This window comes from Castor canadensis, chromosome X (genome assembly GCF_047511655.1).
Source record: "Castor canadensis chromosome X, mCasCan1.hap1v2, whole genome shotgun sequence".
Lineage (NCBI taxonomy): Eukaryota > Metazoa > Chordata > Mammalia > Rodentia > Castoridae > Castor > Castor canadensis.
In genome coordinates, this window is record NC_133405.1 from 113,766,532 (window position 1) to 113,779,546 (window position 13,015).

The 13,015-nt window shown below is 34.0% G+C and overlaps 1 protein-coding gene across 13 annotated transcripts in view; it reads left to right on the forward strand.

The window, feature by feature from the left end:
• Dmd (dystrophin) overlaps positions 1 to 13,015 on the forward strand; it is a 2,168,746-nt gene that overhangs the window by 1,361,837 nt on the left and 793,894 nt on the right. For all 13 annotated transcript variants that reach the window (XM_074062730.1, XM_074062731.1, XM_074062740.1 and 10 more), the window contains one exon: positions 469 to 618. In XM_074062730.1, the coding sequence (XP_073918831.1) occupies positions 469 to 618 (150 nt within the window). The remainder of the gene's footprint in view (positions 1 to 468; positions 619 to 13,015) is intronic.

The following is a 13,015-nucleotide window of genomic DNA, read 5'->3' on the forward strand; positions in this document are numbered from 1 at the left end:
ATGATTATCATATGGAGATAAACTGAGGTATTATATGTGAAGAACTTAGTCCAGTTCCTGTTACTCTATATATTGACAGTATAGTTTTTTATTCAGTAGCATGCTATGTATGCTACAGCATGGTGTAGTGCCTGAGAGGATGATGAATTTATTCAAACTGTTCTATTTCTGATAAATATGTTTTCAGAATGGCTGTGTTGTAGAGTTCATCATACCATATAGCATTTTGTCTTAAAAATATCTTGGAGGGGTAAAGTAACCTGGTTACTTGTAGGAAAGATTATCTATTTGAGATTGGGCATTTTCAGTCCATCAGCCATCTGCTCTGTAGAGGTATTTGGTATTTGAGGTACCAGTGGGCCTTCGGTCAATATTCTTCATTTTTATAAACTAATCAATAGAGGTGAAGACAAGGTAGTTGGAATTGTCTATAATTCATTTTAAACTTGGTGCATTTGTCTGTTTCAGTTACTGACGGAAGAGTTGCCCTTGCGCCAGGGAATTCTAAAACAATTAAATGAAACTGGAAGAACAGCACTTGTAAGTGCTCCCATAAGCCCAGAAGAGCAAGATAAACTTGAAAATAAGCTCAAACAGACAAATCTCCAGTGGATAAAGGTTAGACATTAACCATCTTCTCTGTCACATGTGTTAAATGTTGCAAGTGTTTATATTTGTTTTGTTTTCTGAGTGCTTTATTGGGAAGAAGCTGGTATGTGGATCATTGTTTTGTTTTGTTTTATTAATTGGCCATTTTATTTCACTGTACATTTTATGTTAATGGCCAAATGCCAAATATGTACCAGTAATTTCTTTGCATAATTCTATAGAATTAGACTGAAAGATGATGAAATCATTAATTTGGTGGTCAATGTATTTAACAGTATTTAAGTAAGATGGAGGTGGTTTAATATAAGTATAATAAATCCTAATTACTTTTACCTGAAGTATAGACTTAATCAAGAATTCTTGCTTTATCTACTGACTTAACTTGTGAGCCTTTGACTTTCTATGAAGAATACTTTTTAATTTTAATATTAATGTGTTTATCAAATTAATCCACATTCTTTAAAAACAAGTGGTATTTATGAATTTATAATGAAAAGAAACATCCATTACTCCAGTACCATTTATTGAAAGGAAATAATTTCCCCATTGTAGAGCTGTGGCACCCTGATCATAAATCAAGTGAATGCGTATGTAAGAACATGTTCCCATTTGACTAGGTCTCTCCTTCAACCAGTACCAAAGTGGCTTAATTGCAACCATTTTTGGCCTTTTTTAGCAGGCTTACTGAGATATGAATCACATACCATTAAATTCACCCACTTAAAATGTACAGTTCAATGGTTTTGGTATATTACTTTATTTTTTAATTATTGAAAGTACATGTAGCATCAAATTTATCACCATAAACATTTTAAATGTATAGTACAGTGGCAGCGATTATAACTATCATCACCATCTATTTCCAAAAATTTCTATCACCCAGACAGAAACTAGCCATTAAGAAATAGTTTCCTGTCTCTGCTTTTCTCAGACTCTGTGACCTTGAAATCTACTATCTGTCTTCATGAATTTGCATATTTTAGATATTTCAGATAAGCAGAACCATGCAATATTTGTCTCATTGTGCCTAGCTTAGTTCACTTAACATAATGTTTTTAGGTTTCTTTCATGTTGGATCATATGCCAGAACTTTACTCCATTTTATGACTAAGTGATATTTAATTGTATGTGCATATACATTCATTTTAATTAAAAATTTTGCCTGTAGTAATGTAAACCCTCCAAATTTATTCATCCTTTTCAGTATTACCTTGGCTATTTTTGGTTCTTTGAATGAAATAGAGAATTATCTTGTCAGTTTTTATAGGAACCTGCAAAGGTATTGATTGAGAAGTTGTTGAATTTGTAGATTAATTATCATCTTTGCAATACTAAGTTATCTATTCTGTGAACAAGATATATCTCTTCACTTACTTAGGTCTTTTTTATTGAAGTTTTTAATAATATTTTGTACTTTTCAGCCCAGAGGTCCTACACATGATTTATTGTATTTAATCCCAGATGTTTGATGGTTTTTTTATTCATTTATTCACATGTGCATACACTGTTTGGGCCATTTCTCCCCCCTACCCCAGCCATCTCCCTCTACCTCCCACCCCTCCTTGCTTCCAGGCAGAACCTGTTATGCCCTTATCTCTAATTTTGTTGAAGAGAAAGTATAAGCAATAATAAGAAAGACAAAGTGTTTTGACTAGTTGAGATAGGGATAGCTATACAGAGAGATTCCTAACATTGCTTCCATGTACAAATGTGTTACATCCCAAGTTGATTCATCTCTAACTGACCTTTTCACTAGTTCCTGATCCCCTTCTCATATTGACTTCTGTCACTTTAAGGTTTCTGTATTAGTTCCTCTACAGTGGGGACATCAAATACTTTCATGTTTTGGGTTTCTTACCTATCCCCATACCTCTTGCATGTGTTCTCCCATTATCATGTGACCCAAGTCCAACCACATTGCTGCATTTTCCATAGATCTAAGGTCTGCATATGAGGGAGAACATACAATTTTTGGTCTTCTGAGCCTGGCTAACCTCGCTCAGAATGATGTTCTCGACTTCCATCCATTTACTTGCGAATTATAGGATTTCATTCTTCTTCATGGCTAGGTAAAATTCCGTTGTGTACAAATACCACATTTTCTTAATCCATTCATCAGTAGAAGGGCATCTTGACTCTTTCCATAACTTGGCTATTATGAATAGTGCTTCAATAAACATGGGTGTGCAGGTGCCCTGGAGTAACCTGAGTCGCATTCCTTTGAGTATATCCCCAGGAGTGGGATTGCTGGATCATATGGCAGATCTATGTTTAGATTTTTAAGAAGCCTCCAAATTTTTCTTCTCATTTTAGTCAGGTTTGCCAGGGGTCTGTCTATCTTGTTTATTTTTCAAAGAATCAACTTTTTGTTTCATTGATTCTTTGTATTTTTTTGTTTCTATTTTATTGATTTCAGCCCTTATTTTTATTATTTCTTTCCTTCTGCTTGTTTTGAGATTTGCTTGTTCTTGTTTTTCTAGGAGGTTGAGATATAGCATTAGGTCATTGATTTGAGATCTTTCTGTCCTTTTAATATATGCACTCATGGCTATAAACTTTCCTCGAAGGACTGCCTTTACTGTGTCCCATAGGTTCCAGTAGGTTGTGTTTTTATTTTCATTAACTTCCAGGAAACTTTTAATTTCCTCTTTTATTTCATCAATGATCATTGAGCAATGTATTGTTCAGCTTCCAATTGTTTGCATGTTTTTTACTGTTGTTTTTGTTGTTGCATTCTAATATTAATCCATTGTGATCAGATAGAATGCATGGGATTATTTCTATTTTCTTATATTTGCTGAGGTTCACTTTGTGCCGTAATATATGATCAATTTTGGAGAAGAATGTATATTCTTCTGAGAATAATGTATATTGTGCAGAAGTTGGATGAAATATTCTGGAGACATCAACTAGGTCCATTTGATCTATGGTTGATTTAGATCTAGGATTTCTTTATTGATTTTTTGTTTCAATGACCATCTATTGGTGATAAGGGGGTGTTAAAGTCTCCCACTACCACTGTGTCAGAGTTTATATATGTTTTTAGGTCCTTCAGAGTATGTTTGATGAAATTGGGTACATTGATGTTGGGTGCATATAAGTTGATAATTGTTATTTCCTTTTGTGTATTTCCCCTTTTATTAGTATGAAATGTCCTCATTTATCTCATTTGATCAATCTATGTTTGAAGTCTACTTTGTCCGAGATAACTATTGCTACTTCTGCATGTTTTGGGGAGCCATTGTCTTGGTATATCTTCTTCCAGCCTTTCACACTAAGCCAGTGCTGGTTTCTGTTGATGAGATGGGTCTTCTGTAAGCAACAGATTTTTGAATCTTCCTTTTTAATTCAGTTTGTCAAACAGTGTATTTTGATGGGGGAATTAAGTCCATTAACATTCAGTGTTAATATTGATAGGTATGAGGTGATTTCTGTCATTTAGTTGTCTTTGTTGTTTAAGGGTTTGATTGTGTGCAGTTAAATCAATGTTACTCTCTACTTTCTTGCCTTTTCTTGTCCTGTGGTTTGGTACTTTCATTGTTTTGTATGCTTTCATTTTCTGTGTGCAAGATTCCTTGAAGAATCTTTTGGAGTGGTGTCTTGGTGGTCATATATTGTTTTAGTTTCTGCTTATCATGGAAGACTTTTATTGCTCCATCTATTTTGAATGATAGTTTTCCTGGGTAGAGTATCCTAGGCTTGAAGTTATTTTCATTCAGTGCCTGGAATACCTCACTCCATACTCTTCTCTCTTTTAAGGTTTCCATTGAGAAATCTGCTGTGATTTTGATGGGTTTACCTTTGTATGTTACTTGTTTTTTCTCTCTTACAGCCTTCAATATTGTTTCTCTATTCTCTGTCCTTGTTATTTTAGTGATAATATGTCATGAAGTAGTTCTATATTGGTCAAGTCTGTTTGGTGTTCTGGAGGCATCCTGTACCTGATTGGGCATAGTTTTCTCTAGATTTGGGAAATTTTCTGTTATTATTTTATTAAATACATTACATTTTCCATTTTCTTGCACCTCTTCTCCTTCTTCAATACTCATGATTCTCAGGTTTGATCTTTCGATGGAGAAAGATCAATGAATTCTTGCATATTCTTTGCACAGGACTTGAGCTGTTTGAGTAATAGTTCTTTAGTTTTTTCTTTAATTTCCATTTCATCTTCAAGTTCTGAGATTCTGTCTTCTGCTCCTTCTAGTCTGCTGGAGTGGCCTTCCATTGTGTTTAGCATCTCTGTTTCATTCTTTTTTCTGAAGTTTCCATATCATGAATCACTTCCTCTTTAATATTGTCAATTTTCATCCTTAATTCATTTATCTCTGTTTATGGTGTTCTCTGTTTCTCTTTGGTATTTATTTAGGGCTCCTATGATTTCACTTATTTGTTTTTTTGCCTTCTCATATTATTTATTTTTGTTGTCTTGGAATTTCTTGAGTGCCTCCTGTACATTTTGGTTGACCTTGTGTAGTAACATCTCCATGAAATTCTGAGTGATTTCTTCTTTCAGGGTGTTTTTGTGGGCTTCATTGGGTTCCTTGGGATAATCTATCTTTGTTTTGTTCGGGTCTGTAACTGGGTGTCCATTTATTTCCCTCTGAATCCTATACTAATTTATTTTGGGGGAGAAAATGGTTTTCCATCCCTTTTTTGTCTTCCCATCATTCCACTTGGTGTTTTTTATGTCCCTGGTCTGTGTGTTATTTAGTATTAGCTAACGTACAATAGTAAAATTAATGAAACCAATAAAGAAAGAGAAAAAGGAAAAGAAAAAAAAGAGAAACAAAGAATTCAACAGGGAGAGATGGTGGACTAACAGACAGCGAAGAAGACAAACACTTAGAGAGAAAGAGAAAAGAGGAAAAAAAATTCCAGGTTCTGGAACAATAGAATTTCAGTCTTAGTAGTTCCGATGTTACTCCTTCAGCATCCAGTACTGATGTTGGTATAAGCAGTAACTCTGTTGTAGTCTTGCCCTGTGGTTGGGTCAGGAGGTGAGCTTTGTGAACCACTATCTGCCATATTTCAGGAGCAACTCATCAGCCGCCTACTGTCAGCTGGCTACTTTTGCAGGCTTTGTTTACTGAAAGTTCATGCAGAGAGCTGCCCCTTCCCCCTCTTCTGCATGTCCTTTTCAATTCCTTGTTTATTATTCAGGATTTTTTTTTGTTTTTTGTGGGGCAGGGGTCAGTCTGTCCAGGGGACTATGCTGGTTTATCCCAGGGGTGGCTGTGGATAAACAGTGTGTGCTTCTTTGCTCACCTATTGGTCTGCCTCTCCCAAGCAGGTTTGAATCTGGCACCTGGAGATGCAGGACCCCTCCTGTTTTCTCAGAGTAATGTGAGATGGATAAGTTTTGTATTGGCTGGGGGCTCAGGGTGTCGGTGTTTTGCTTCTTCTTGGTGATTTTTTCCTGCCAAGTGTGGCTCCAGCATCTCAGCAAGATTTTTGATTTATGGAGCTCACACTGTCTGCTTCCTCCCTCTAGTTGCCATCTTGGATCCCATATTCACTTTCAGTCCCCAGATTAACCTCTTTCCAGGATGACTTTCATGACTATTTTCCTTGAAGGAAAGTTTCATCTCCCTGCTTGATGTTTTAATATGAGTAAAAATGGGATTTGCATGGTGCTTATGTCTACAATCCTAGCTAATTGGGAGAATCATGTTTCTATGTCAGCTTTTGTAACTTTTTCTTTCAAGGAATTTTACCATTATCTTGTCATTTTCTATTTTGGAGCTGTAGATTTTCTTTACACATCTAATAATCTTTTGTACTTTTTATAATTTTATAATTCATATAAAATACATGAATATTTACAAAATTTACTATATACATACAAATATATGAGAAATCAAAAGAGAACAGAAAGCCTGACTGAGAGCTCTGAATGCTTGATGGGTCTTACTGACTGAGATGTTTTACTTTATGTGCTAAGGTAAGTAGTTTACTAAATGATTCCTTTAAATTTTGTAATGCATAAGACTTTGTTCCTATCAAGTTCGATTTCCTAGATAAGAATGACACACTTCTTGGGCAACCTACTCAGGACCCCATTCTTTTCCGTGGGAGCTTTCATTCTTTCCCTTAATAAACTTTCCTACCTCTATGCTAAAAAAAAAAAGGAAATGACACACTTCTTATTTGTTTATTTTAATTTATGCCTATTTTTGCATAACAGGAAATGCTAAGGGAAGATTGTTCTTTGTGTGGTAGTTTTCCAATTATAAACGTTTATTTCCTCAATTTTAACCCACTTCTTGGATCAGTCATGACATCCTTCATCTAAACATCCTCCAGGTTCTGCAAGTATTTGAGCCTTACTTCATATGTGCCACTATGTGCTTTCCCCAGATATGTTTTTGACCTTCAAAGATGTTTTGAAACCTCCTATCCAGTTTTGACTACAATTCTACTGTTATTGAGCATATATAATGTTAACTTTGCTCTATGTAAAATTTAAAGCAAATTGTAGTCCTTTAAACAGGGAAAAATCAATTCCAAGAAGACATTGCAGAACTATAATTTTCATGTAACATAAAATGGCTTCTTTCATAATGGCACAGTTACCTCTAAAAAATTGCTTGCCATTCCTTAGCACACAACTAAGTTGAGAGGTTAAGGAGTTATACTGAGAAAAAAAATCTTCTCTTTGAAAAGAAAATAATTTCTATTTCATTTTGAATTGTGTCAAGTTATTTATTATACTTTTAAATTGGTGATGCTGAAGTTCTTAAAACATACAATTTGCATGATTGATAAAATATTTAGGAACTGAGATAAGTATCAATTTTATGATCTTAAAATAAAAAATGTGTGCTCTATAATTCAAGCAAGTAGATATTTGAAAAAAATCCTAGTTATTTTCATATGTCAACATTTTCTCTTAGTTATGTGAATTATGACAGTAAGACATCTTTAAGTGAATTGTATTTTACTGAAAAGTTTCTTCCTTTAACAACGTCAAAATAGACATGTAAGAACATAAACATGTATAAAGGAAATGTGTTGTCCTAGTAATTAAATTTCATAACCATATAGCAAAATGCAAATAAATTTGTTCTTCTTATGAAATGAATGAGGAGGGAAACTGCAAAATATTCCCCAATGTCCTAGTACATCCTGACATCACAAAAACAAACACAAAAATTATAATTGTAGGAAATGTGAGAGAAGTATTTGAAATGCCCAATTATGCTCTGTCAGTTGTGACACTTAAGTCAAGATTTTTTTCTTCTGCAACAAAATAAAAAATCACTTTTATGATAGAAAATTAAAACCAAAACAATGGTACCAAATGGTATGGACAACTATAACATCCATAATATCTGTGTTCTATGCCAAAATTGTAATGTTAATGCTATGTGTTTGACATTAAATGTCATAGAATTTGGAAACTTATTCACTAGTTATATTAAAGTTATAAAATTGTCTTTTCTCAATCCCTATGCCTCTTTATCCATTACTTTAATTTTAGGTATAAAAAAGCAAATGATTAGTGCCAGATTTAAGTCAGCATGCAAGTAATGAAATCTGACTAATGACTCACTAAAACAGTCTTAATCTTTGTTACAATTCAAGTTTTCCATCATTTGAGAAGAAATAATGGGATCTGTGCTTGCTAAGCAGGTACTCTACTCCCTGAACCACACCCTCAGCCCCTTTCATTACTTTTTAAATTGAACAACTAATCTATGTTCATTTAATTGTGCATATATTGTAATGCCATAGACTTTGGGGCTAGGACAGGAAAACATCCACTAAAGAAAGGAGTCTAAGGCTGGGGCATAGCTAAAGTGGTAAAGCACCTGCTTAGCAAACATAAGGCCCTGATCTCAAACCTCAGTGTCACATGCACACACACACACACACACACACACACACACACACACATACACACCACACACAAAGTAGAATATTATTAAAGCTAGTCTTTAGATGTTTCTTTCTCTCTGACTGGCTTATATTGTGATCTTCACATTTTTTTTTATTCATATGTGCATACAAGGCTTGGGTCATTTCTCCCCCCTGCCCCCACTCCCTCCCTTACCACCCACTCCGCCCCCTCCCTCTCCCCCCACCCCCTAAATACCCAGCAGAAACTATTTTACCCTTATTTCTAATTTTGTTGTAGAGAGAGTATAAGCCATAATAGGAAGGAACAAGGGTTTTTGCTGGTTGAGATAAGGATAGCTATACAGGGAGTTGACTCACATTAATTTCCTGTGTGTGTGTGTTACCTTCTATGTTAATTCTTTTTTATCTCACCTTTTCTCTAGTTCCTGGTCGTATATGTTTGATTCTGTGTTTTTCCATTATTTATTGGCCTTCATATTCTGAATCTACTTTCTATATGTTTATATATCACTTCTTTTCTGTCCTGTATATGATACATTCTCCTCTACTCTCTCTCTTTCTCTGAATCTTTCTTTTCACCTTTCTTTCATCTCCTCATTTCATGTCTTTGTCAGTTTGTGTCCCTTGTCTTTACTCAATAGTGCTCCTTTATATGTTATTTGTAGATGTTTTTCAATTAAACAATATTTAAACCATATTATAATCTATTATTCTTTATTTTTAATCATATCATATGATCTCTATAGCTATTGAAAATGTTAAAAGATGGCACATTCATTTTTCAGATTCAGGATTATTCACATAAAAAAAAAACCTCATGAAATCTAAATGATTTTCATATAGATAATGTGCTAGAAACAAAGGAAAAGCATGAATTCCCATTTTCTTCTATTGCTCCTTTAAATGTATGAACTAGAATTGATTTTCTCTTAAATAAAAGAAATACTTTCTTTTAAATGAAATTCCAGGTATGTCTTTTGCTTTGCTTCCTTCCCTTTTTTTCAGAACTGCACACTGTGTTTTAAAGTAACTTTTTAGAACCTCTCTACTGTGGAACATTTGTGATAGAAGTAGTTTTTGTAATAGTGCTGAAACTACTTTAAAACTGTATTGAAAAATAAAATTATTAAAGTGAAAATCCAGAACGACTTTTAAGACAGACTATTTTCCATACTAGACTAGTAGCCATATCTAAATTTATGGAAAACTAGTTCATTTTGTATTAACCTCTTATCATATTACTTCTAAATATCCATTTGAGAAGTAAACATTTTAGAAATGTTCTTCTTATTTGTATCATGTAAATAAATGTTTGGTCTTCTTCCAGGTATGTTTGTCATGAAATGCTAGTCACCATTAGTCATTACTATAAATGCAGAAAGCAAAAGGGGGAAAATTAGATAAAGCTAAAGCTTGACTTTTCCACTCCTTTCTCAAAAATGGACATTGTTCCAGTCAATTAATTTCCTATCATAACATGGTGTTTGGGATAGAGCAAAAGAAGGAAATTAAGAAGGTGGATATGGTTGATATACTCTCTATACAAGAATGAATATAGAAATTTTAAACTTCTAAAACTACTATAAGAAAGGGACTAAGATAGAATGAAGAAAGTTAGAAAATCTAAACCATTTGGGGTTATAATAAATATATACATGGAAATATCACAAGGAAACTCCTGTGCAGCTACCTCTATGTCAAACAAGCAAAAATGTCATTTTTCCTCTTTTTTCTTATACAAAATTGGAGAACAGGAGGACAGAACAGGTCCTGCCCAGAGGGGGATGGTAACAGTGGGAGGGGGAGGGAAAGGGAAATAGTGTAGAAGGGTGAATAGAGTGCAAAAAATGTGCACACACATATATAAATGTAAAAATAATACCTGTTGAAACCATTCTGGGAGTGGGGGGGGTGCTAAAGGAGAGTGGTAGTGGGGGTGAAGTCAAGTATGATACATTTGAGACATTGTAATAACTTTTGTAAATGCCACAATGTACCCCCACCCAGCACAACAACAAAGGAAAAATAACTTTTAAAGTAAAAAAAAAATTAAGACTCAGTAACTACAACTTATGTATAGCACAGCAGAAAAAAGGAAGGGACAGAATAGTACCTGGAATCTATAGATCTGAATAAATGTCAGCCACTAAGGTGTTTATGTAAAATAATGTAAATATTACTCATTTTGGCAAAACAAATATGTGAATAACTAGCATAAAAATATGAGGTAAAGTGGAAGCAGAAGAAATGTGAAAGTAAATTTTTCTATTCTTTATAGCAGTAGGTATTGTGTACTACTTAAACATAAAATACAGAATTTAAAAAAATTACAAAAAAAGAATGGCTCTAGTAGTGACCATTCAGTCCTGCCCTTAATATAGGGTTTTTTGGCAGTACAGGGGGATAAATTCAGAGCCTTGTGCTAGGTAGGCAGGCACTTATCATTTGAGCCATTCCACCAGCCCTTCTTGCTTTGATTGTTTTTCAGATAGGATCTCACTTTATTCCCCAGGCAAGCTTAGATCTTGATTCTCTTGTTTGTACTTCTTGGTGTAGGTAGAATAACAGATGCATGCTACCATGAACAGACACTGTTGAGGTGAAGTCTTGTAAACTTTTTGCCTGGGCTAATCTTGAACTGTAATCCAATAGATCCCAACCTCCCAAGTAGCTAGGATTACAAGGTATGAGCCACCATGCCCAGGCACTTAATACAAATTTTTTAATGAAAGAAGAGAATCTTCACTGAAGTTTTTATCATGCTTAATGTATTTAGGGGACCCTGAAAAATGCTATAAAATGTTTAGTAGGAATGAAAATAATGATAACAGGAAGTAAGTCATTTAACTAGTGGTAATGGCAGGTATCAGATGATTTCATTGGAGCTTTGATGTGCTTGCTCATAATACTCCCCCATAGTGTATTTGTAACATTATCCAGATAATTCTTAAATTTATAAACCTGTGACGTTAAATGCTATTATACAAGAAAATGATGCTTACCTACTTATTGGTCTGATAGGTTTTGGAAATCCATCATCTAGGAAGTTTCCTTTATGTAGTTTATAATTACATCAAGACATTTATTTATTCATTAAATTATCAATTTGACATCTAGCTAATGAGTGACTGCATCACATGCTGTTGTAAGCACATTATAATCAAGTCCCACCCTTGCATTATTTAAAGGACATGCATAATTTTGCAGTATGTGGCTTTATTAATATTCATATCTCTGATTTATTGTTACTAAATAGTTTGGGGCTGAGGATTAGGGGAAGGGAGAAGTAATTTAAAGTTTATGACATAAGCATCCTTGATTTTGTCTCTTGAAATTTCACACTGAGATGGCATTTATTACTAGGTTGTGTGCCATGAATACATCTCAATTTACTCCAACAATCTTGGATTTGCATGTTATCCTATCATACTTTTTAAAAGTTTCCCCTTTCTCATGGTTACCCACTTTAGAAGATAATGTATATATAGGGTCACATTTTTATGAGAACAAACATTAGATTCTTTGATGTAGGGAGTCTAGTCCTCAATAACAATGATTACTGCTGATGTTCTTATCATCAGCACCACCATCCTTGTCATCATCTACTCTTTTGACAGTTCAGTGAAATTGAGAAGATTGGCTTATTCAGGAAACCTGATTGTCATTACTATCAAATCAATCACTCTTTAACGATAGTAAGATATAAGGATGTAACTTTTCTTTAAATTTTCCAAACGATTGAAATTTTAAGCAATGTTGAGAATATGAATCACACACTTTATAAACAAATAAACAGGCTTGATGAGAAGGCAATTTACTGCGGTGATTAATAATGCAGTTTGTCAATTATGGATTCCACTCATTACCAGCTTTAAAATTTTATACCTATCCTGTCTATACCTTAATTATACCATCCACAAATCTCAAATGCTTGTAGAATATATCTCTTCAGGTTCTGGTGAAAATTCATTGAGGCAGTGTGTATGTAATATGTAATACAGTACCTATCATATTATAATTGTTTGAAACTATTAAGTTAAAAATTAGTTAAAATAGTAAAATTTAAAATCCAAGCACAAAATTCTTGCTGAAAGATCTTAATTAAGCAGGTGCAAATGTAGCTGTTGAGGAGAGAACTGAACTATGTGCCACCATTATGAATGCAAGGGCTGAAAGTGAAGAGAGTTAGAGGTACTGACACACCAAATGACCCTAATGGAAGGCACAGAGGATTTTCAGTCAATGGGTTCTGATTCCACTGATCTCATTATTCTCATTATCTATGATTAACCAGCATTTCAGAAGAAATACTCTAGAAAATAGTGATTTTTCTCCTTAGTGGCCTAAGAAGCCCAAGTAGTCCAATATTGTTTTCAAATGCCAACATTTTTACTTTTTAAATGTGAGCATAATTTAAATAACCTTTAATTCTGACTACCTTTGCAATTAATATATTGGCTTGACTATTTCAGAAATCCAGAGAAAATCTTCATATTGCTTTCCTGTCCTCTTCCCCTATTTCCACTCTTGATGTTGATGAAAAACC